Raw genomic sequence first — 24,179 nt, 5'->3', positions numbered from 1 at the left:
GCGACGTTAGCCCATTAACGGCGTTTAATTAAAAGCTGGCAGAAAATACCGGGTAACGTGAGCGGGGAGGAACCGTTCCCGTTCTGTGATTGATACGTAGAAGCAGAGAGCGCCCGCCACATAAAATCACAACTCGGCAGCCGGTGCCAAGAATGACGACCTGCTGTCTAAAGGGGCCATTTCTGGGCCGTCCTAAACCCTGTATCCAGGGGCACGCCAATACAACTAGGTCCTCTCTTTACAAACTTAATACCAGACGGCTGCCGTTCCCGCTGCGGGGGGTCCAAGAAACGGTATTTAGAACGTAAGGAACTTTAACGCTTTGAATGCCAGCCATTGCAGCAGACTTTCATTTAAAATGTACATTGTTTTGCACAAAACCCAGCAATGACACAGAGCGAATGTATGTAGTTCATTAAACTCACTTCGATTGTCGTTTTACTAAAAGTGTACATTTACATGTCTGTAGTCGGGCGTGCACGTGTTTACGCGGCAATGAATGAAGAATTTCCCAACGCAAGCATGGCAGGTGATAAAAAAAGAATGCAAATGTACTTCTCCCCCTAGTGGCGAAACAGCAGAATTCTGCTCGCCTCGTTATTCTCATTAATTACGCACAAGCCGAGAACCGGGAAAGATCTCCGGCATGCGCGAGACGAGCGGAAATCTGTTGGGTGCAGCAGGCAGAAGAGCCAAGCTGTCGGTATTGTGGCAGCCTGTCTGAGTGTACGGCGTACTGCGAGAGCGCACAGAGCGGTCACTACGCCGCACGACTCCTCATACAAACGGCCACGGAGAGTTTCTGAAATATTCCATATATTTATGAATATATCATATATTATGAGTGTGTGGGGGGGGGGGGTCTTTCTTCACCCAAAAAAAGAAAAAGGATTTAGAGTGTAGGGTAGTTTAACTCTTTGAATGCCAGGCCTACGCACAAACGGTCACAGATACCTGTGACTTCCAGTTAAAGTGAGAATGCCAAAACCCAAATGCACGGCGCTGTACATTTCTACGATCAGGTAACGTTAATGATTCGTGTCAACTTTTTTCACCCCCAATGTGAATTCATCAATCTCCCCACTATGGCCCAGCACTCCTGCTCCTCGGGGCTCCTCGGGGGGGCGACTGGTCCTCAAATTCCTGAGGGATGAATGCTCCGATCCCAATCTTACAGCGCTATCTGTAACTGAATATGGCTTTTCCCTGATAATTTCAGAACTGCAGTAAAAATTAACTTCCAACCACAGAGTGTGCAGCAAACATTTCACGATCAGCGCATGTCCGCAGTGGCACGAATTTCTAGATGCATTGGATTGGCATCCGGCTTCTGAATCTCAGACAGGACCAAGGAATGATTAACACGGGCAGAGCAAATAGTCCGAGAGGTCATTACCTGTAGTTAATTTATTTCTATGTTTATCAGCGCCCAAAAACAACATTTGCCATCATTTCTAACAGGAAGACAGCAACAGCCACCGCGGCTGCTTCTCGGTTTCAATAATAGTTCTGATTAGAATACGAACGCTCCTTACAACGAGGAAACGTTTATTCAACCAGCTAAGGGATGGAAAATCCAACGTAAGGCCAAGAACACGAGTCCGGAGGCCGTTACGCCACCCGGGGGAGACCCGGAAAGACGGGTCATTTATATTCCTCGTGGAATTATTCTGTCACGGAGCTGACGGGAAAGGCTTTTGGAACCAAAAAGAATCTTTTGTTGGTTTGTGTCCAAATCTGAGGCGTAATGGGTCGCTACGATGATAATTATATTCCAGCAGCCGCTTCATATTAATCCTGTTCATCTGCAGAGCGCTCGGTGATGCGGAGCCGGATCCACGCGATGACCGTACGGCGAACGGGCATTTAAATAACGAGACATTCACCTGTAATATGATGCGATTTGCTATGACTGTCACCAGAACGATTCTTTGCGTAATGAAGGGCCAGTCCCTGCGAGGCGTGTAATACGGGGAGAGTCCTGAACACGTTGGCACCGATTTAACTATACATTATACAGGGTCGGGTCAGCCCTTCTTGAAAGAGAAGCCTCACTGGGGTTGGCCCTTCACAATGCATAGTTATCTCCAAGTTTTATTAATACACCCCTCAGTCTACAGATATTATAGTCAAGCAAAATATGACAATAGGATGGCACAAAAAAACAAACACATAATTACTACATTGAATTTGTAACCTCCGCACCTGTAGGCACAATGTATGAGCACACGCACAACAGGGCGACAGATGAGGGAATACTGGGAGTCTCAGCCACCTGCGTACTACATCTGTGCAGACAGCAAGAGATTTTCAGAGAACGATTTTCTGTTTAGATCACCAAAATATCTGCTCCGCTCCACCAATCACGAGACATACACTCATTTGATCTCAATTATCTTCTATTCTATCCCACTATGTATTGACCCTATTTAATTACACAGCACCACAGCACACGCTAATGCTTTCAAAATAAATATTTAGCCAAGAAGCATGTATCACGCCGAGCCTGATGAAACGCACAGATGCGCCACTAGATGGCAGCGAATGAATACGTTCAGCCTATTGCAAAGGAATGATACGCTTTAAAGTCTATGCACCGCTAGAATGAGAGAGTGCTGTCACAAGAGACCGCAACCGAGAACACGGGGGCCGGAGAGGAGCCCTGGGAGGCCGTATCCAAGGGAAGATTAACGGTACGACAAAGACAGTCGTTCCGCAAGCAGAACACAAAGTAAACATTTCCTGGCCAGGTCTCTTGTAACAGGACCTTACAGAGAACTGTTTCTAGAAGTTTATTCTTAATCCTTCCAAAACCAAAGCCCAATGGACAAGAACAACATTGGAGGGAAAAAATAAATAAGAATATAAATGGGACAAACATGTTAAAGTCCAGGCCCTGGAATAATGTAAAAGAGTTTAGCTGCACTGGTTAAATTAGGGAGCCGGGTATTTAAAAGGGATATTTATAGTCTCATGAGAGATGCGATTGCTTGTAGGACGGCAAAACAATAAAGTCTTCCTTATGTGGCCTATCTAGGAAATTAAGACAAGTTACATAAGATAAAACGTACATTGGAAACTATAACAGAGCTTCATTGTAATATACAGAATAATCCAATGAAGATGAGCAACTGTGGGATTTACATGAATCATACCAGCAGGCGTCCACTAGAGGGCGCGCAAGGACCACGGCGGGACTCCAAGCGTCTATTCCCCGCTGGGCAGACCGGCTCCCAAAATATCAAACCTGGACAGTCCCGATAATAACGAATATTTACTATATAAGAAGCCGGTCGTACCCTCGGCAAAAGGCAGGAACGCACATACTACACACGATGACTTCAGCAGCTTTCGTACGCAGCTCTGATGGGACAGACAGCGGCTCCTCAAGAAACACACTAGTACTAATTTCACAACACAGACCAAGTTCATGCCAAGTATAAGCCAAACCATCAAAATGTAGTAAAAACCAACACAATACGCACTTTATAGCAGCCCACCCCCGCCAGAGTATGTATCCCAAATATTCTAACACCGCTCCTTTGTCTCCCTCCCTTTTTTTTTTTTTAAACAAATTCATCCAAAAGAGGCCTCGTTTCACACAAAAAAAAACTGTATATGGTCTATTATAATTACAGACCAGTAAGTATATCCGTCAGCAACTGGTAACCCAAGAGAAGCCTATATACCGATGAAAACCTATAAAATGTGCAAAATTCACAATGATTTGGTAACATATTTGCTGCTAAGTGTCTCGTGGCTTCAAGTACATGAAGGACTACGCTAAAAATGCTTTATAGACGATAGCAAGCGCCAGGAAAATGTCCTGCGTCTAATGATTCCGTCAACACACTCAGCCGAGAGTCTGCCCAAAACCAAACCGGGAAAAGAAAAATCACATCCCGCTAATAAAAGCAGACATCTTCGTACATATCTTCATCAACATGAACTATCATTACCCAAATTCTACTCGTATGGCACCAAGCAAAAGCGCGCCATGAGGTCGCTCCGGGCCTGAACAGCGAGATTATATCAGTGATTATATCAGAAAAAGGCGATATGCGGGGAGAAAGCGTGACGCATCGGCGCTGCCTGAGAGGGAATTACAGGTAACCGCTCTTATGATGCGAACACAGTATGATAAAGCTGAAAAACAACTTCAAATAATTGCCCCCCTCTGGGGCAGCATACAGGGGGGCCAGTGTTATGAGTGCTGCGGAAATTGCTGGTGATATTTAAATTAAAAGATATTATACAGAAGCCATGAGCTTGGAAACCCAGGTCTAGCCAGCAGCTCCTCCTCGGTCTCCCTCAGTCACTTTCCTGGCCACCATTTATACTTTCACCGGGGGGGGGGGCACGGCTCGTATAACTATAACCACGGCCTATTCTTGGACAGACGCGCAGCGCTAATCACACGCTGGAAAGACTTTCTATAAATACGGACACTTTCTAAACACACCATGTATTTAAAATAAACCCCTTTTATTTTCAGTGACAGAGAGTGTAAGCGTGTATTTAAAGAAGACATTAACAATTTACATCTGGATGGTTTAAGCGTCCATGTAGAGCTGCGGAAACTGCTTTCAACCACCACATTACTAAAGCACATCACGGTGGCGATTAACCCTAAGAAGTCAGTCGGACTTATGGGAACTTGAGTACTTTGGACACTTTTACACATAAATTTACATTTAAATAAGGTATGCCGTAAGGTTAGACAATTACACAATGTAACAATAAAACTACCCACCAGGTAGTCATTATAAATATATATAGCCGTTATTAAAAGGGGTCAAATCATGCTAATTAAAATAATTTGCCCGTCTACTAATTCATCAACAAGAGCTATAAATGACTCTCAAAACACACATTACGCAACAGAAGTATAAAACAACGATACGAAAGCCGCCAACGATACGAAAGCCGCCAACGATACGAAAGCCGCCAACGATACGAAAGCCGCCAACGATACGAATCAATAGCGCGTTCATCAATAGCAAGTGGAAAGGGCCTTTCATGCCTTATAAAAACAAGCATTTCAAGTCTTGCGGGATGCTGTATAAAGGGAGATTTTTGTACTTTGCTCTGTCAAGAAGCTTAATTGCCTGGATGAGGTTTCTTTGTGAAGAGGGAACTCGGCAGAGAGGTGCCAAGCTGGCAGACGGCAGCCTCTCTCTTCAGGGAAAGGAGATGGATTTTGAGGTTTACATAGATGTAGAAGGCAGAGGATGCCGAGGATTATTTGGAACCATGCGCAACGGCTTCCGTACTTACGGAGAGATTCGTAAAAGATTGGAGAGGAGGGCAGATTAATTATGTAACACAATGCAAACTGGAGGGGGTGGAGGGTATAGCAGGTAGATGAAAAGACAGAGCCAAGCGGCCACCCATCATCTAGAGATGATAACCGGATGCCAAGCCCAAGTAAAACTAGAATGCAACAACCTTACAAGATTCCCCATTAGGAATGGGAGGACTGACGCCTCAACTAAAAGGAACGCCATTCGGAACACATGGCACCGGCAGCAGCTGTCATGCTAAGACTCTAGAACACGCCAGCAGGCAGACACTGGGGCAGTCAGTAGGGGAATGTGTGAAGATCAGTGAGAAGCGGGGTAATGTTTCACAGTATGTAGTAAAGACACGGGAAGCCTTCCCCGACGGGGCCTGGAACATATACAATAATCCGGTAATATAATATTTAAGCCGCCTCTATGGTGTGGAATATAACAGCTCAACGGCAAGTATGTCTGGTATGAAGCCAATAGCGGTCGCACACGGGATGATCGGCCGCAGGGCTTTCGACCTCCCTAATGCGGAGGGCCGGGTACCGCTACTGGTTTGGGAACCGGACACTTAAAACATCACAAAACACCGACGTATGTCAGCACACATCCATAGATACAACGTAAAGACAGAGGCCGGTAAATTCTTCACACAGTACTATGCAGAACGTCCGTCACAAGCTTTCCACCGGCAGAGGTTGGGCCGTTTTGCGGTGTTCATTATACGGGGGCCACATGGGAACAGATAATACGATAATACATGTCCCGGCCCCCACACAAACCCCATTTTTATGAATGTGTTTGTGACGGGGTTCAGAAGAACCAGATCTCTGAGCAAAGCAAAGCCCCAATACAGAAGCCGTCTAAAAATACTTAACATAATTGTTACTCCTGTGAACCAAGGGCAATGCAGGGGGTCTAAACGGCCTCTTTTTCGTTACATTACAAAACAATTGAAGTTACATAGTAACAACATTGTAGGTTGAAACAAAGCCCATCATGTTCAACCTCGCTGTTGAACACCAAAAAGAGAAAAACTTATTTGACCCCAAAATGGAAATCAGATTTCTCACTGGATCCACGACCTACAACTAATCCTTACGCCAAGGAGGAAGAAAAGGCTACAGCACGAGGGGTCCGCAGAGCCTGTAACACGCGGCCATGGAGACTGTCCCCCGAGCTCGCATCCTTCTGTGTGTAACTAAAGCTTCCCTGGAAAACTAAGAACGCTAGCAATTATCTGCGTCGAGGAGAGAGGGCTTGAGCACAAAAGAACTCCGTATCTCGCACTTACTCTGTCTTTGTCGTCGGCCACATCACAAAGAATATCATCTAGATCCAATATGCCTCCGTCCCCGTGCTCCAAACGGTGGACCTTTATCCAGTAATTGGGGTCCTGGAGAAGAAGGAAAATAAACAGTTAAACAATTACACACAGGTGTTGTGTTGCAATTTACTTATTTTATTATTATTTATTATCTATTTGCACACGAGTGTAGCGAGGCAGATTAGACGTGCGGCGGTGTTAACCCTATTTTAACAGTAGACACACAATGACTTTTAGCACCATGAAAGAGATATACATATGTATACGTGTTTACATACCGTATTGGCTCAAATATAGGCCGCACTTTTTTCCCCCACTTTAAGTCTTTAAAGTGGGGGTGCGGCCTACATTCGGGGTCTAGCGCCCGACGCCCGGGACATGCAGTCCCGGGCGCCGGGCAGGCAGCGGGGTTAGGATACAGATCCCCCGCAGCGGTGCAGGGAACCCGCATCCTACGCCCAGATACGCTCAGACAGCCTCCCCTGCCAGCACTTCCCACGGGGGGGGTGCTGGCACAGGAGATTGTTAAAGCGCATCGTGCAGACGTGCCGGCTGTGGAGGTTGTTTACCCGCATCGCCGCAGCCGGTGACCGTCCGCACGATGCGCTTTACCTCTGCCCCCAAGATATTCTGCCACTGTCCTCCTCCCCCCCGAGATATGCTGCCACTCTGACTCCCCACGGGTTACCAGAGCAGACTCCCGGGTGTCTTGCGGGGCCGGCGGGGGACATCTATGCAATACGCGTTTACAACTTCCGGTGCCGGCACTCAGCGTATACGCGTATTGCGTAGATGTCCCCCGCCGGCCCCGCAAGACACCCGGGAGTCTGCTCTGGTAACCCGTGGGGAGTCAGAGTGGCAGCATATCTCGGGGGGGAGGAGGACAGTGGCAGAATATCTTGGGGGGGACGACAGAGTGGCAGAATATCTCGGGGGGGACACAGTGGCAGCATCTCGGGGGTGGGGGGGACAGAGTGGCAGCATATCTATTACAAAACTTTCTTTAAAAAAAGCACCAAACTTTTAGGGTGCGGCCTATATCCGCGCTAATATGGTATATATTCCTGTGTATATATTATAATATTAGTAAAAACATAGCGCATACGTTCTGTAATTCACATTTACAAATCATTAACAGTATCTCTGCGTTACGCGGAACGTCCCTCCAAGTACAGCCCGTATATCCTCGGCACAGCATACAAGTAATAGGGGTAAAATTCATTTAAAACTTGCAATTCTTACCCCAATGGTAAAACGTAAGTTTGAGGCTTTTTATTATTAGTATTGACATTTTGCCCAACAGAACAGGCCCGTCACGGGGTGAGGAAACAAGTTTGTGGCCATGAAGCAAAGCGCACTAACGGGAGCAGAGACAGCAGAACGCTAATGGGTGCGGACCCCCATATTTTAGGGCCACACAGGCCAGATCATACTGTAACAATCTGTAGAATACACGCTCACTTTATTTATCGACATGTTCCCATAGCAGATAGTAACACGCTTTCCTTTTCCGAAGGATAAGTTTTACCGGGGTGTTTACACAATGACGAGCCACCCGTTTCTCGGCGGTATCAGCAGGTCCTTCCCAAGGACACATTTCAAGGCAATCCATTTCCCCGTCGCAGGTTCGCACACGTCCTCCGCTATAAAACCTCGTAGATCGGAGAACACGTTTTTACACGACTGAAAACGCAGACGCAGTACGAACAGGAATGATAGACTCGCTAAACGGCGCGTTCTCCCAATCCAGATGTGGAATGAAAATAGGCAATTTTTCTCCGATTCGGTAAATAAACAAAGTTACTTCTCCAGGCTCCAAACACGCCGTGGGAATCGAGAGACAGGAATATGAAAGAGACGCACGGAAAGTTGGTTTGCATGTAATCCCAACTTTTATTATAGATCAAGAACAGCCAACAAATAATTCATCTTCCCGGACCTTCTAACAAATATCCCGTTTGGCAAAAACCAGAGAGGAAGCGCGAATTTGGTGCTCGACAGGAACCGGCGTCATAAAGTTAAACGGGTACTTATTAAAAACACAACAAATTGCTACCTAGAATTTAAATGTAATTAAAGCCATCAAATGTGTTACGAGACAGGACCCCTAATCTGTCTAAGGCCCCGAAAACAGAGCCAGACGTCGCTCGCGCGGGTGGAAACACGGCTTCCTTTTGAAGTAACCGCGTCATATTAACCACATCAAAGGACAACGCGACACCGTCCCTCCTTACAAAGCAGAGCACGTTTCCCCATCGTTTATTGTATTAAATCGATACCCGAGGAGGGTGCCATGCTTTTGTTGTTTGAAACGAATTTAGCCCAGGGTGCTTGGAAAAAAAAAAAAGTGCAACCCTGAAGTATGCGCATGGACGGGAACCCGGTGTAACCGTTACTCACAAAGACGTGGGTAGTTCATTAAATTTAAAAAAAAATGTAAAACTTTAACACTGCTTTGTGTGAGACACCCCAGCCCCCCCGTGTGCAGGAAGCGGTCCCACTGACAGCAGCAGCGTTATCTGGCCAGTGATTGGCATGGAAGGAGTTTCTTCTGATGATATATAGGATATAGGACATCATGGGACACCACAATGTACTTTTAAATTGCACCCCCCCCCCCCCCCAAAAAAAAAAATTTATGGAAAAATAAAACCATACAAATTTTTTTTCTGAGGTTTCTTAACTAAATGAAAAAGATCCCGGCAGAGCTTTACCCATATAATACAAAGGAGGGGCAAAACACTACAAAAAGGGAAGCAATGGATACCGTATGTCTCATCACCCCCCCCCCATAGTACATGTTATTCACGTTAATCTAGTTTACCTTCTGAATCCCGATTGGTTGAGCGATCGCGTGTGCATGTGTGTCTTTAAAAGCTGATCATTCTTCAAGAGCCAAATTAAGAAACCCGAAAGCAGAGATTCCCGTGGATTACAGAAGATTATTTAGTAAATCAGTATAGGGGCTGCTCCTTTGTTGTGTAAACCTGTTCTTAATGCTACAGTAAACGGCGTTCAGCGAGCAGAACTGCTGCTCCGAGGGTTTACTATTCCTCACAAAAGATCAACACATTTACTGAAAATGAAACAAAATTCTATATAAAAAAGCTGTTTTTTGCCAATTCTCTGCACGCCTCGCTCATCTCTCAGCCGGCAGTAATGTATACAGCGCAGTGAAGTCAAATTGTTAGGTTACATACTACTTATGTCCTGTCTACCCATTGTACAGCGCTACGGAATATGATGGCGCTATATAAAACAATAATAATAACAAACAAAATAAAGTTACGCGTGACGGCCTCTTTAAATAACCATAAAAACAATCGTATATCATTTGTTAGGGTTACAGAGTGTGGGGCAGTTTTCCTGCCGCCACTCCTGGAAGCGGACGTGAAGCTGACACTTAATTTGACGGGGCGACATGTTTTACACCCTTGGCGGTTCCGCAGTCAGATGATAGCATAGCTGCATCGCATTGACACATTCAAATATTCTTGGATCGTTGTAGAAATCCCTTGGCGTTACTTTATTAAATATGTATTTAAATGAAATATAAAATTATGTTTGGGTTCCGAAGCCACCTGCCCACCGCAAGAGCCCCTGCTGCAAAACGAGCCCTCATCGCTACTACATACAGCCGATCAACACGAAAGCCAGTAATCAGTCGCTGGTCTTGTGTTCAATTTAGATGGCATATGCCGATCCCACGCATGTTTAAAATCAGCCTCTACCACTTATGCTGGGAACCTGTTCTACTTATCCACCACCCTCTCAGTAGAGCAAAACTTCAGTTTTAGATCATGATGATCTATCATATTCCGCAGCCGTGTGTAATATGGCAAGCAGCACAGAAACAAAAAGGTGAGCGTAATCATTCCTTAGAGGCTTACATGTCAAATCTCTTAATCAGGGCACATGTCACCTCTCCTGCGAGTGGGAACCGCCGGGTCTATCCTAAAGTCTATTTAACGCTCTGGCACTGCTAGCGATTGGACAGATAACGAGTAATCCTTTAAAAAAGGGACTCCGTGACGGATACTGCCCGGTAACGCTGCATCCCCCATTTATCTCCCGCATGGATTTCCATGCTCTGTCCTAATCAAAAGTGCCCGCAAATATTCCTTTAGCAGAAACGGACCACCCTGCGCCCAAAATAAGCATATCTGCAGAAATTGACCTTTTGCATTCTGCACCAGGGGGCATTCACCTGTTGGGTAATCAAAAGAAAACATGTGATGTTACAAGGGATCCATGATTTTGATATAACTGGCAACTAATAAAAAAGAAAAAACGCACGGTGGGGGCTGACGTTCACATGAGAATAGAGGATTTTAGGTCCAGTGAGAAAACCGTTTTATCGGCCAGCCTGCGAACCTCCCACACAGGAGACGGGTAAACATTTGCCTAACCTTTAGCCTTGCTCAATCACCCTCCTGTCATCAACCGCTCATACCTGTTCTCCCGAATCCACCACACTGACTCACAGACATCAATTAATTCCTGCTACTTCATTAGTTAACCCTCCAGGTGCCAGATCACATCTACATGCTCCAAAGTTATAGGCGACCTTCAGGTAGAACGGCATCATGGACACGCATTTTCCTGGCACAGCTCCTGGATGCTGCCCGACGCGTTATAAAATAGCGCTGACGGGGGAATTAGAAGGCATCGCTTCTTTGTTCCTTTGCCTCATCTAGAGACAGCTTACATTCCGCAGCATTACATAGCAGCGAGGTAGTACAGAACCCTCCGACATTACGCTGAACCCACATTAGCGCATTTCTGATTCATGCGCAAACTGCACTTTTACTGCCAAGAGGTGAACGCGGCACGGATGAGTGCCTTGGTAGACTAAGCAGGTTTTAAAGGCTTAAAAGACCAGAAAACCTCAGAATTCTGAGAACATTCTAAAAACGGACTCTTTTTTTTCTCACCGGCTCTCGCTCGAGGTGACAGCACGGCAAAGAACGTTGTATAAGACCAGGAGTTTCACTGAAATCACCATCATTGTGTCTCTGGCAACATGACTGACATATTTGTGATAAACGGCCTGTCGCCGCTCAGGATCTCTCGCAATGAATATTCCGTGTCTCTTGGTGTTTTTATAGCTAACGGCCGAGCGCCAGAACACCAAGTTCCGCTGCTTCCAATGAACTTCCCGTTTTAACAGAGCTCTGATGACACTGAGAAAACTACAGAGCACCAAAGCTCATAAAAGGGAGATGTTCTTTGAATAGAAGACATTGTGCTCATTAAGGGTCATCGGTAGCTTATCCATCTTCGGGACATCATATGAAGAGCCCATGTGTGTCCATATTGTCACCTATACAGATACTCAGCTAAGCAGATGCTCGCTTTATAAAGGATCAGAAATCCAGCCACCCTGGACTGGTCTACAAAATACATCATATCAATTCCCATCACCCTCACAGCCACCCAAAAACCAGTTTCGTAACCATGGATGACCTGATTTCCCAACGGCAGACGGATCCGCTGTAACCAACGGCCCTCTGATATAGATCAACATAAAGGAAGGACCGTCTTAAAGATTACAGCATGGGAGAGGCGTCTTATGGCAACGGGCATGCCAGACGGCTGAATCACCGAGAAACCGGGAGGAAAGCAGAAAACCTGTAAACAAAACAAGCCCGGCGTGGAAAACGTTTCCCAGCTTCGTATAGATCTCACGCGTCATCAAAAGGAATCCCATTCGCCTTCCTCTGCCGGAGAACATCACAAAACTCCTTACCGCGGGGCAATCGTATCTCGGTGGGCCGTTATCTGGAGAGGAGGGCTGGCAACTTGGCTGGACTAGCCCCCTGGGTTTAAAGCTGGCAGCTCTCCCCTCATTTTTCCAAAGCTGGGCAATCTTACCCTCCATTTAAGATTCAGAGCTCCGATGATAACACGGCGTGGTGCTTTCTCCGGAATATTATCATAACCCAGCGTATAACAGCGATTTATATACAGTATAGAACAAAGATCCAAGCGTTTATTGAAATGTTTGTGATCACTCATATTTCCAACAAAAAATATTAGTCATTAAAAATTAAAATGTTTTACCTTGGCAGCTTTTTTTTTTACCTGTATAAAAAAGATCTAACGTTAAATCAGCTTTCCCAGAGGTCTAGTCTTAAGAAGGACAAGGATTTTGTCTAAAAGAAGAGACCTCTGAGGTCCCAAAAGCGTACGTAACTATGTCTTTACCAGTTTTCTCTTTCCATTTTCACAATTCCCATCTTTTAGGAATCAAAAGAAGTTGAAAAGTATTTTTTTTTCCCCAAACATGTATTTCCCAGCAGCAATTTTTTTAAAAAAAGGCATATTAGAGTTAATTTTATTCCCGGCAGCCACCTGCATGCATACCCGGTGAACATCAATGATCTGCTAATGGGATCGGCTGTACGGTTTAACTAAATACTTGAGAGTGGATAATACCCACCATAGAGCAAAAGCGAGAAGAAAAAATACACACTTTGCCACCGGAAAAAAAACTCTCGGAAATGTCTTAATCCCATCAAACATAATAGTGAAACCCTTCCCTTATCATTTGGAAAGTTATACGGATCAACTTTCCAGGAAATCCTATTCTTTTCACATAAAACCTGAAGCCGCTACACATAGATATATATAATTCTACATGTTGCTAATTTTTAAAAGGTTTTTTCCCCCCATTGAAGGACTACGTGATATAGAATAGCCCACGACGGCCACAGACACGATGAACTTAAAGAAATTGTCTATTAAAAAATAAAAATCCGGAAGTTTTTTCCCTATTTTTTAAGCTTAATAGAGCATTTTACCGACTTCTCCATTTAAAAGACTGTAGCAGAGGAACGCAGGCTAAGTGAGCAATTAGCACCTGATTACAGCTCATTTACCTTCTAAAAAGGTATTGCTGTGAATCCCAATCCGTACGTGTTTAGCGGTTTACATGAAACCTTGCGGTAATGATCATACATCTAATTATTAGATAATAAGACATCCTGCTAAAAACAGATACACAATCTCCCCTAGTCCGTAACCAGCACAAGTTCCTTATCCGCTGGGTTCCAGCTCGTTAATCCCGCCATGTGCCCATCCAGCCCCTTTCACCAAACATGTCACGCGTGACCTTCAGCAGGCATCTCACGCGTGTAACCGGAGCTCTGTTGGCCATTAACGCAGCTGCTACTTTTTCCCCCCAAAAAAAGGTTTAAGTTTTTGTCTACAATCCTGTTTGCGAAGTCTAAGCTTTATCAACTTCAAGAGTAAAAGCCCGTTTCTTATCAGTGCCTAATGGTGCCCAGTAACAATGACAAAGTGTAGCCGTATCTTTAAAAGTCTGAGATACTTTTTACCTAAATAAAGACAAAAGCGTCAAGGGAACAAGACGTCGGTCGAATGAGTTTATCGCCCAACAATGAAGCGGAGATTATTGGTGTTAAGAGGAAACGTTGCCTTCTCATACCTCCACAACTCAACTAGGAAGGTGATTAGAACATTTAATCCATGGAAACATGGAATCCGATAGCATTTGGCCCATATAGCTTCTTTTTTCCCGCTTTTAAAGGCTGACCCATCATTCATCCCATGGTCTAAGCTCTATATTCAGAAGAGGGCTTATGCCGGTCCCAGGTACGTTTAAAGTCCCTCACTCTATTAGTCTCTACAACATTAGCTGGGCCAAACCCCACCGAGTCTTTACTGACGATCAACAAGTTTCTCGAAAGTCGTCTCACAATGATGTGTATTTATACATCGATAATTTTATTAGATATATAAAAAAAAGCTGTTCCTCATTCCAACCTTTCATCTGCAGATCCCAAGAGCAGGAGAAGCCCTGCCGGTGCGATCGCCGGGAAAGAGACAGCCTTTCAGTGAACTGAGAGGCGTTATTTACATAGAATAAGGCAGGAGCGTGTTACTGCATGATAAGGACACACCTCGGAGATTTAAGACAAAAGAGGGCTTTGAGCTTGGCAGAAGACGTACTACCTGCCTCTCGCGGAGCGGCGATATAAGAAGTTTACGAGTCTGCTTCATACGGCAGCGCTTCCTTCAACAACAAAAAAACTTCTACTTTTTTAGTGACTAATGGGGGGAAAAGAAGAGGAACCAAGAGGAACCAGACGCTGAACAGCCTTAATACAAATAAACATGGCAGCAGCCTGTCTGCACCATGAGTGGTAACTCCACGGGCTCGATAAGGGCCAGGTGTTAAGACCCTATTCAAATACTCAATTAGATGACGACTCCCATGAGTTACCCCGAGTTTAGAAACATAAGATTTTACGGCAGGTATGACCCATTCGCCCATCTAGTCTCCTGCTTTACAGCCTCCGTCCTTAATTATTCCATGGTCTCCTCTCATGTTCAGGAGCCGTATGCCTAAACTATACAATAAACGGTGAATCTGACCCTATGTGGCAATTTAGTGTATACTAAATTACCCCACGGAAGCGGGGGAAGTTAATTTTACCTGAAGGAAGAAGAATGTGACAGTAGTTATAATAATTCAATGCAGGGCCGGCCCAAGGCAAAATGCCGCCTGGGGCGAATTTTAAAATTCCGCCCCCCCCCCCCTTATCTACCCTTCCTCTCCCTCCGTCCCTGCCGCCCCCCCCCCATTATCTACCCTTCCTCTGCCTCCGTCCCCCACCCCTTGTACTTACCTTTCAGCAGTCCTGCGGCGAGTCTCCCTGTTAGGTCTCGGTGCCGGCTTGTAATGCCGAGGGCCGGAAATCTTCCGAACAGGGAGACTCGCCGCAGAGGAGAGAGAGGGGCGCCGAGCGGGTACTGACAGCGTGGTAAGCGAAAACCACTCGCGCCCCTTTCTCTCTTTCGCTTTTAAAAAAAAAAAAAAAAAGGGCTTGGGGCGGCCCTGATTCAATGTCTTAAGATTTTAAGCTTTAAGTTTTATTTCCTCTATTCTAAGAAACAGAAGATGACAGGGGAGCTCCGCCTGTTACAGCAACATGAAGTATCATCGCATCCCACAATGACATGTGCCTGGACCTCTGCCTTCTGTAGTCGTGAATCCGCCATTGCTGGGAGTGACCATGAATGGATGCCGGGACAGAACGGCTGCCGGGACAGAACGGCTGCCACATCACTGGCCCCAAGTGGAAAACACGCATGCCACCTCCATAGTATAATCAGTGCGGCCATCAGAAAGCTAAAGACAAGGGGCCACTGCTCCATGTTCACAAAGGGACTAGATAGAGGTAGCCGACTGTCAGGGCCAACGAGGGGATCCCATTACAGATCAGGGAGGAGGCCCCCCCATGCTTGCCACGTCACATAGTTTGGTTCCACGGCAGTAGTGATTGAGCAAATGATTAAAGCTATGAATAGAAAGATGTGATGCAAGTATCTGTACAACCCATAAAACATCACTTATTTACAAAGGAGAAAAAAAAAAAAAAAAAAAACACGATAGAAAGGCGGTTACACACCACCCTGGCATCCTTTGAGTTAATCTATAGCTTAGATTCTTCCAATTTTAGAATGAGTTGACCGGATTATGTTTCATTAAACTACTTTGGTTGCACTTAAGAGGAGGCTGGGTCCCCTTTTAAATGTTCGGCTGAGAGAAGTTCAAGTTTTTCTTGATCTCTGGGAGGGAGCAGAAAGCAGTCTTTGTGGAAGGTCTGAAGATTTAACCTGTCGCTTTGTGCAAACCAATCACACTTTGGGTTACAATCCGAGAAAAAGGCCCAAGTGTGCGTGTGTAATTATATATTATATATATATATATATATATACACACACACACACACATATATTTGCATGAGTATGTATGTCAGCATATAGTGTTAGAGTGTGTATTAGTGTTAGCATGTGTGTACACGAGTGAATTATGTTACAGGTATTTGCCCCAATCTATAATGGATGAAGCAGCCATCTACAAAACAGAACAGATAAAAGCAGCGGCTTTTCATTCATTGTTTTGTGGACATTGTTGATAAAAATTAGAGGAAAGGCCATTTGGTTTGGTTTCAGGGTGATTTAGCTTCAGGCCTTATCTTTATTGGCTTTCCGATACAAAGCAGAGGGCTCTTCATGGGAAGCAACACAGGGCTGAGAAATGTATAAATTAGTCACTTATTTGGAAGAAAAAAAAAATCTTTAGTAGCAGTTCTCTGGAAAGCGACATCTTCTAACAGCTTCCACAGAAGGTTCTATAAAGAACGGACAAAATGTTGAAAACTGGGGGGAGGAGGGTCAAACATTTTAGTGTTTTCCTGTTTATATTTTGGAACAAATAATCTTTATTAGCATTTTTTGACCCCTTGTACGTATATACCCCATATATCTATATATATCTATATACATACACACACACACACACACACGGTCCTGCCCAGGAGTCTGGGTAGACAGCACAGCCACTCAGAGCCCGCCCCCGAGTCTGAGGTCACTCCCACGGAGTGATCCTGTAGGCAGAAACCGCGGTTGCAGGAAAACTAGAAATCGTATTTTCAGCTGCCACAGCTTCAGGGAAGGGGGTTGTGTGTTGATTGGGTCCCCACACAAGTGTGGGGACCTGACCCAACACCCCCCTGCTGCCTGATCGCTCCATGAGAGCGACAGTGCAGCGTTAACCCCTTCAATGCCGCGATCGCGGCATTTAGGGGTTAATTCCAGTTTTGTAAGGGGCTCTGCTGCTGGTGGTCTGCCTGGAAGCCCAAGCAGACCAGCAACAGCAAAAATGAGCCCCCCACAAGCCCTTTGATGATTCCTGTAGGCATGGAAGCCTACAGCAGTCATCAGAGACTCCCCTCCCTGCAATGGCTGGTCTATAGACCAGCAATTGAGTCCCAGCTGCCAGAGGCAGCTTCAGGGACAGGGGGAGAGGGTTCTTTGGTCTCCACATGAGTGTGGACACCAGCCCCAACACCCCCCTGCTGCCTGATTGCTCCATGAGAGCGACAGTGCAGCGTTAACCCCTTCAATTCCACAATTGTCTATAACACATTTGTGGCATTGCAAGGGTTAACATTTGTCCCCCACAAGCTTGTGGGGACTAAATATCAGTCAATGCTGTGCTCCAATGGAACATCAGCATCGAAAGAGTTAAAAAAAAAACAAAAAAAAAAAACCAGCACTGACCTGAAAGTCCAGGGTGCTTCCAGGTCAAACGCTGTGAGTTTAGTAAGTGGGCTGATGATGATCAGATCACTCCTGACCAACTGTTAGTTTAAGAATAAATCCTGGCTCCTAACTTTTTTAGCTGGCGCCTAGATTCACAAGACATTTGTCAAGCCCTGTATATATATATAGAGAGAGAGTGAGAGTGAGAGAGTGAGAGATTGTTCCTTTACCAAAAACACTACATATTTGCAAAAAAAGCTCAACAAATTCCATATTATTTCCAATACCATCCTTGCCATGCCACAGCACACACACTTCCATCCCACACATCACGCTCGCTACACGCTGTCGGCCGACCGCTTCTCCCGGCGTCACAGGATGGAAAGAGACACTTTGATGCATAATTAAAACGGAGACAAATAAAGGCAGGGAAAGTAAAAGCCTTTGTAACAGACACGGGCTTTATTCACAAAGCAATTATACATTTAAAGGGTTTGACAGAACATCACATTTCAGCGAACCAGGAACAAAAACCCACATATTGAATAGTGTTAAATACCCCTGAGTGATGGCGGTATAGAAGCCATGTTTACACGGATTAGCTGAACCCTGGGTGCATACACTCTCACTTTTCATATCTGCTGCTCCCTGCTCGCTAAACCACAATACTTCTCACACCGCTGTGAGCTTTATCCCCTCTAACTTCAAGGGCAAACCAACAATCGCAGCAAGATCTGCTCGAGTGACCTAGAGTAACGTTCCTCAACACTTTCCAACCCTTTGTCACGCTTAAGTGTTAAACTTCCACCCCTCGATGACATTCTTCTGGATGAAGTACCCCTCCAGTGCCACTAGAAATACCCATTTGGGCAACAGAATGTATATTATACTGCGTTCAGAAAATGAATAGTCTTTGAGCCGGCCAAGTTGTACGTGAAAATACTCATATATATATATATATATATATATTAGGGCTGCAACTAACGATTATTTTAATAATCGATTAGTTGGCCGATTATTTTTTCGATTAATCGATTAATCGGATAAAAAAAACAATATGCAAATTTTTTATTTAAAATTTAATGAACTGAATGTTAAAAAACAACTTAAAATTTACATTAACATTTTTATTTTGTTATGATGTAATAAAAAAAACAATATGTTCAAAGTACAAAAACCCAAACACAATATGTATGAAACAAAATAACCCCAAACATTCTGAAAAGAGGTGGACTATTACTGTTCAAGAAACTTTGCCCCAGCCCTGGCACTTTGCACCCGGCACTTTGCACCCGGCACTTTGCACCCGGCACTTTGCACCCGGCCCTGGCACTTTGCACCCAGCACTCAGCACTTTGCCCCAGCCCTGGCACTTTGCACCCAGAACTTTGCACCCAGCCCTGGCACTTTGCACCCAGAACTTTGCACCCAGCCCTGGCACTTTGCACCCAGCCCTGGCACTTTGCACCCGGCACTCAGCACTTTGCCCCAGCCCTGGCACTGTGCACCCAGCACTTTGCACCCAGCCCTGGCACTTTGCACCCAGAACTTTGCACCCTGGCACTTTGCACCCAGCCCTGGCACTTTGCCCCTGCACCCAGCACCCACATTCTGCCCTGCCCCCACACTCACACCCTGTACCCACTCTGCCCTGCACCCAGTCTCCAACTCTGCCCTGCACCCAGTCTCCAACTCTGCCCTGCACCCCCACCCCCACTCTGCCCTGCACCCAGTCTCCTGCCCTGGCCTGCCCCCCCACCCCCACTCTGCCCTGCATCCCCTGAAACCCCACCCCCACCCCCGCGAATCGCTCTGTGCGAATGGAGCCACTCGCACAGAGCGAACCGCTCTGTGCGAACGGAGCCACACGCAACTAAAAGAAGGCGCGTGTAGCGGAAGCGGGGAACGCTCGCGGAGGTAAGTAAAAGGAGCCGAGTGCTCCAACAACGAATCGATCACTCGATTAATCGATAACGGAAATCGTCGACAACGATTTCCGTTATCGATTATTATCGATTTTATCGATTCGTTGTTTCAGCCCTAATATATATATATATATATATATATATATATATATATATATATATATATATATATATATATATATATATATATATATATATATCCGCGCCGTTTCTGCCCAAGGTTAGTAATCACCATAATGCCGTGATACTCGCGTGTTTTAATCCTGTTAAAGCCTTGGTTTATCTCCATGATAAATTATTTAGAAAGACATAAAAGTTTTACCATGCTGCTGGTATCGCCATGGTAATGCAGCATCTCCAGCATTAATATTTATGATGTTCCTTTTGTGCTCCGTCCTGAACGGAGGAACGTTTCCTTACTGGAGGTTAAGTGTTACTGGGGGAATACGAAGATCCAGGCTCCCTCCCCCGCTAATAACAGGTTAGACTTTAGCTCAAAGTACCTTACGTAACCCAGCTTCTTCTACTCGTGCTTCACATCTAGGGCATTGGAGGTCATTTAACTCCTTCCATCCTCTTGAATGGACAACCAACCATCCAGTGCTGGGATTTTCAAAAGAAGACTCAGATTCCTTTTTAAAAGGGAGCTCTTTGCTATAAAATGGTTTTGATTTTGAAATTTAATAGTGTTGAACGGAGCGCATATCAGACAATAGTCTAGAAGAGGAGTAGCAGATATTAGGATTACAGCAAATGAAATTTTAAAAGGGGAACATCACCTTTACAGCATTCGGTATTAGTAAATTAATTCATTTACTGCCTGCAGCGTGTGTTTTGCAGATATTTGGCTACAAAGTACGGCCGTCTTGCATAAATGGGCTAATTTACATACACCTACACTTGTTTGGGCTCTAATGCTTGTGTTTATTTTTCTTTCATCTCAACTTGATTTAATGTTAAAAAAATAAGGAAGCCGAGATCTGTGATGAAAGGTGGTAAAAGCAGCATATCTATTAGCTTATCCATACTCCTGGGCGACCCTGCCTGACCAAAGCAGCTGCCACAGCGGCAGCAACTTAACAAAAGGGAAGAGGCATCTTGTCGTGATGAATGATTAGTACAATTTTGTGAACATGAATATCAGATGTCTGCTCTCAGAGCAATACCCGGGTGTGAGTGATAAGTACATATATAGATTTAACCCAAAGCACAATTATATACAATATCACTTATCAGCAAAACGCTATTTGGGAAAAGGGAACGATCTGCTTTCACGCAGCAAGATTTGATGGCTACTGAGTCGTGTAAATCTCAGCAGGAGATAAAAGTGAATTGAATGTTAGGTTTACTGATCTACAAATACGGTGGGTTCTTTCGCATACACAGGCAGGTGTGCAAGAATGCTTTCTGAAATAGACATTTAACAAAATGCAGAGTGAACAGAAAATCTACATTAGATTAATATTTAGTGTGACCGCCCGTTGCCTTCAAAACAGCATCAGTTCTTCTCGACACACTCGCACACAGTTTGTCAGGAACTTGGCAGGTAGGTTATTTTAAACATCTTGGGGAACCGCAGTTCTTCTTTGGATTTAGACGCCTTGGTTGCTTCTCTCTCTGTCTGTCTTCATGTAATCCCAGACAGACTCCATGATGCTGAGATCAGGGCCCTGTGGCGGCCAAATCATCACTTCCAGGAATCTTCCTTACTATAAAGATAGCTGTGTTGTGATGCTGCACAATACATTTGGGGCCAGATGGCTCCCCCATCTACATTTGCAAAAAATGCAACCCCAGACTTGCAAGCAATCTCCACCATGCTTCACTGCTGTCTCCAAACACTCATCGTAGTATCGCTCTCAGGTCTTTCGGCAAACAAACTGCCTTCTGCTACATTTTCACTCATCAGTCCACAGCACCTGCTGCCATATTTCTGCACGCCAGTTGCTGTGTTTTGGTGAATAGTTGAGTCACTTGGCCTTGTTTCCATGCTGGAGGTAGGGCTTTTTGGCTGCAAGCCTTCAGACTTGTCTGGACAGTAGATGGGTGTATGGGGGTCCCACTGTTTTCCGGTTAATGCTGAGCCTTCAGACTTGTCTGGACAGTAGATGGGTGTATGGGGGTCCCACTGTTTTCGGGTTAATGCTGAGCCGACGGCCCTGCTGGAGATTCGCCAAAAAGGGATGTTTCAATGATCAACAACTTCGTCTACAGTCCTCAACGTTACCCGTTTTCTTTACGCTTTATCAAAAGAGCTTGGGCTGGAAACCCCTGTCTGGCTTGAATTTTTTGCTTGTGAGAGATACTGCTTCTGCGTTGTGTCTTGTTGCTGTTCTCAATTGTGCCATGGTGTATGACCTGACATTAATGTGCCTACAAAATCCCTGTCTTTGTGCAAGCGTACCTAGAAGTACTGATGCTGTTTTGGAGGCAAAGGGTTATCACAACAAATATTGACCAATTTTTTTCTTGCATTCAATAAATGCAATAATAAATGAATATGTATAGTATTGAAACTAGTCTTACTTTATTGCTGAAAACCTTTTCTCAGCACTGTATAAATTGTTTTTTTTATACCACGGGTTTAGTGGACAGAAGCAGAAAAATATCCTGTATGTTACAAATAGTATTCCCTTCCTGCTCTCATATTCGCAACAGCGTAATTACGTACCATAAGCGAATGAATGTAGAATAATTTGCATATGGAACCAAATAGTGATGCCACGAACAGGACAGCAAATTTACACCTTTTATAATTTATGGAGGTGGTACGCACTTGTTTGCTACAGAACCAGGCACATTTTCTATACTCCACATTCACGCTGTAAACCCTTCACTATACCTTAAGATTAGTTCCCTTTAAGATGTTTGAGGTGGTAAGTATTGCCTACGACACATTCTTCCTACACTGTCTGAAACAGTTAACACTTCATCTTAAAACAAATTTTAGCCTGGAGGTGCAGAATCAATCCAATTCTAATAAGAGTGTGCGTGAATTTCATTAGGAGCAATTAAACCACCTAACTGCTTTAACCGCAGATGCGAAGGTGCATCCCAACCTCCGCGCTGGCATCTTTCCAGCCATTCAAATCAAATCCCACATGTATTTCAAATATGCCGCTCGGAGAGAAAATCCACTCTCCTTTTATGATCACCGTAGAACGTAGGAAATTCTTCCTCGAAAGATCTGTTATAACAGGAAAACAGCTAATCCTTAAATTTCTTCTACCTTCATGTAAGAGAAGAACGCAGGAGGATCAAATAGTAGTCTCCAGGTGTCGAAAAGGTAGAAGTTTCTTTCGAGAAAGTTTCTCGGCGGATGTTCTGGGTCCAGTCATACATGTTGCAAGCGTTACATTAGGGGGAAGAGAGAGAGGGCTTGCAAGAGGTGGAGAACAAACCCTAGCGAGCTTCTCCTTCAAGAACGACTGAGCAGGTGCTCTATAAATGCATAGGTAATTCAGGGCCAACTCAGACCTCATTCCAGGAGAAGCCCCCCGAGGTTTGCCGACAAGATAACAGGGAATCAAAATGTTCAGCTTGGATTCAAACTCCCTCTTTAGTGAACAGTCCTTAAAGCACCATCTCTCCATTACCCTTCGTATATCACACATACCACCGGGCTTATTACCATAATACATGTAACCTAAAGGTGTTTTTTTTTATTTTTTTATCCACAATGCTCTGCCAACCCAAAAATAGTTGGCAGGCACTGGAAGAAAAAATTGGGTATTGGCGACAAAGCAACGGTGCTGATACAAAAGGGGCTGTTTTGTGAACGTCCGCTTTGTGGAGTCACCGGCCAGCGTTAGGCTCAGGCTTTACTCCAGGTCGCGAACAGGACAGTAGGGTCACAGGAGACATCTTCATTTCCGAACACGTCTCATCACAAACATGCACTCTGGACGGACCGAGGCACATCCAGTGTCCTTTACCACTCTACGCCTCATTAAGAGCCTAAAGCCTCTGCACCCAAGAACTAATCAGATGACTAACTAGATGACCAGCAGCAGTTCCATGCGCGTTTCACTAATGTGTAGCTCACCGTAGTTCATCGTTGCTGCTCAGCGAACCCATAAATAGGACGTCCTGAAACCAATCTCATGTCTGGGTAGATGGGAAGTCGGTGGCACCGCCTAGACGCGCATGTCCACTGGCACCAGCGTCCTCACACAGAGTACTGGCACCCAGAGAGATAGAAGGGTATTCTATGGGATCATTAAGTCAATAAAGAGACTCAAATCAACACATTTCCAGAATCAAACTCCATAAGCTACCCACTAGTGAATCTTACAAAGGCCAGATTCTTCCCTACGATGTATATAACATACAGGTCCGCAGTCACTCACCAACTTAAAGAGTTTCTCCCCAAGAACTGCAGTAAATGTAAATTTGATGTTTTACTACCAGTCACAGCCTTATAAATCACTGACCGACTACCTGACTATAAAAACAAAAGGGAAAGACCAGAGATAAAAGGGTCCTCCTGATGAAGCTTCATTCTGTAGGGTATCTTCTATGCAGACAGGCTACGGTGGAAGGTCCAGGGGGGTCCACAGCCCC

The 24,179-nt window shown here is 45.0% G+C and overlaps 1 protein-coding gene across 9 annotated transcripts in view; it reads right to left on the bottom strand.

The window, feature by feature from the left end:
• The window catches only part of LOC149287177 (partitioning defective 3 homolog), a 238,965-nt gene that overhangs the window by 203,098 nt on the left and 11,688 nt on the right, over positions 1-24,179 (bottom strand). For all 9 annotated transcript variants that reach the window (XM_089493130.1, XM_089493135.1, XM_089493131.1 and 6 more), the window contains exon 2: positions 6,583-6,684. In XM_089493130.1, coding sequence (XP_089349256.1) covers positions 6,583-6,684 — 102 coding nt within the window. The remainder of the gene's footprint in view (positions 1-6,582; positions 6,685-24,179) is intronic.

The sequence above is a fragment of the Sceloporus occidentalis genome, unplaced genomic scaffold (assembly GCF_023333645.1).
Source record: "Sceloporus occidentalis isolate IW3139 unplaced genomic scaffold, rSceOcc1.0.p SCAF_63, whole genome shotgun sequence".
NCBI lineage: Eukaryota > Metazoa > Chordata > Lepidosauria > Squamata > Phrynosomatidae > Sceloporus > Sceloporus occidentalis.
The sequence above is the reverse complement of the archived record's forward strand: the minus strand, read 5'-3'. Positions and strand labels throughout refer to the sequence as shown.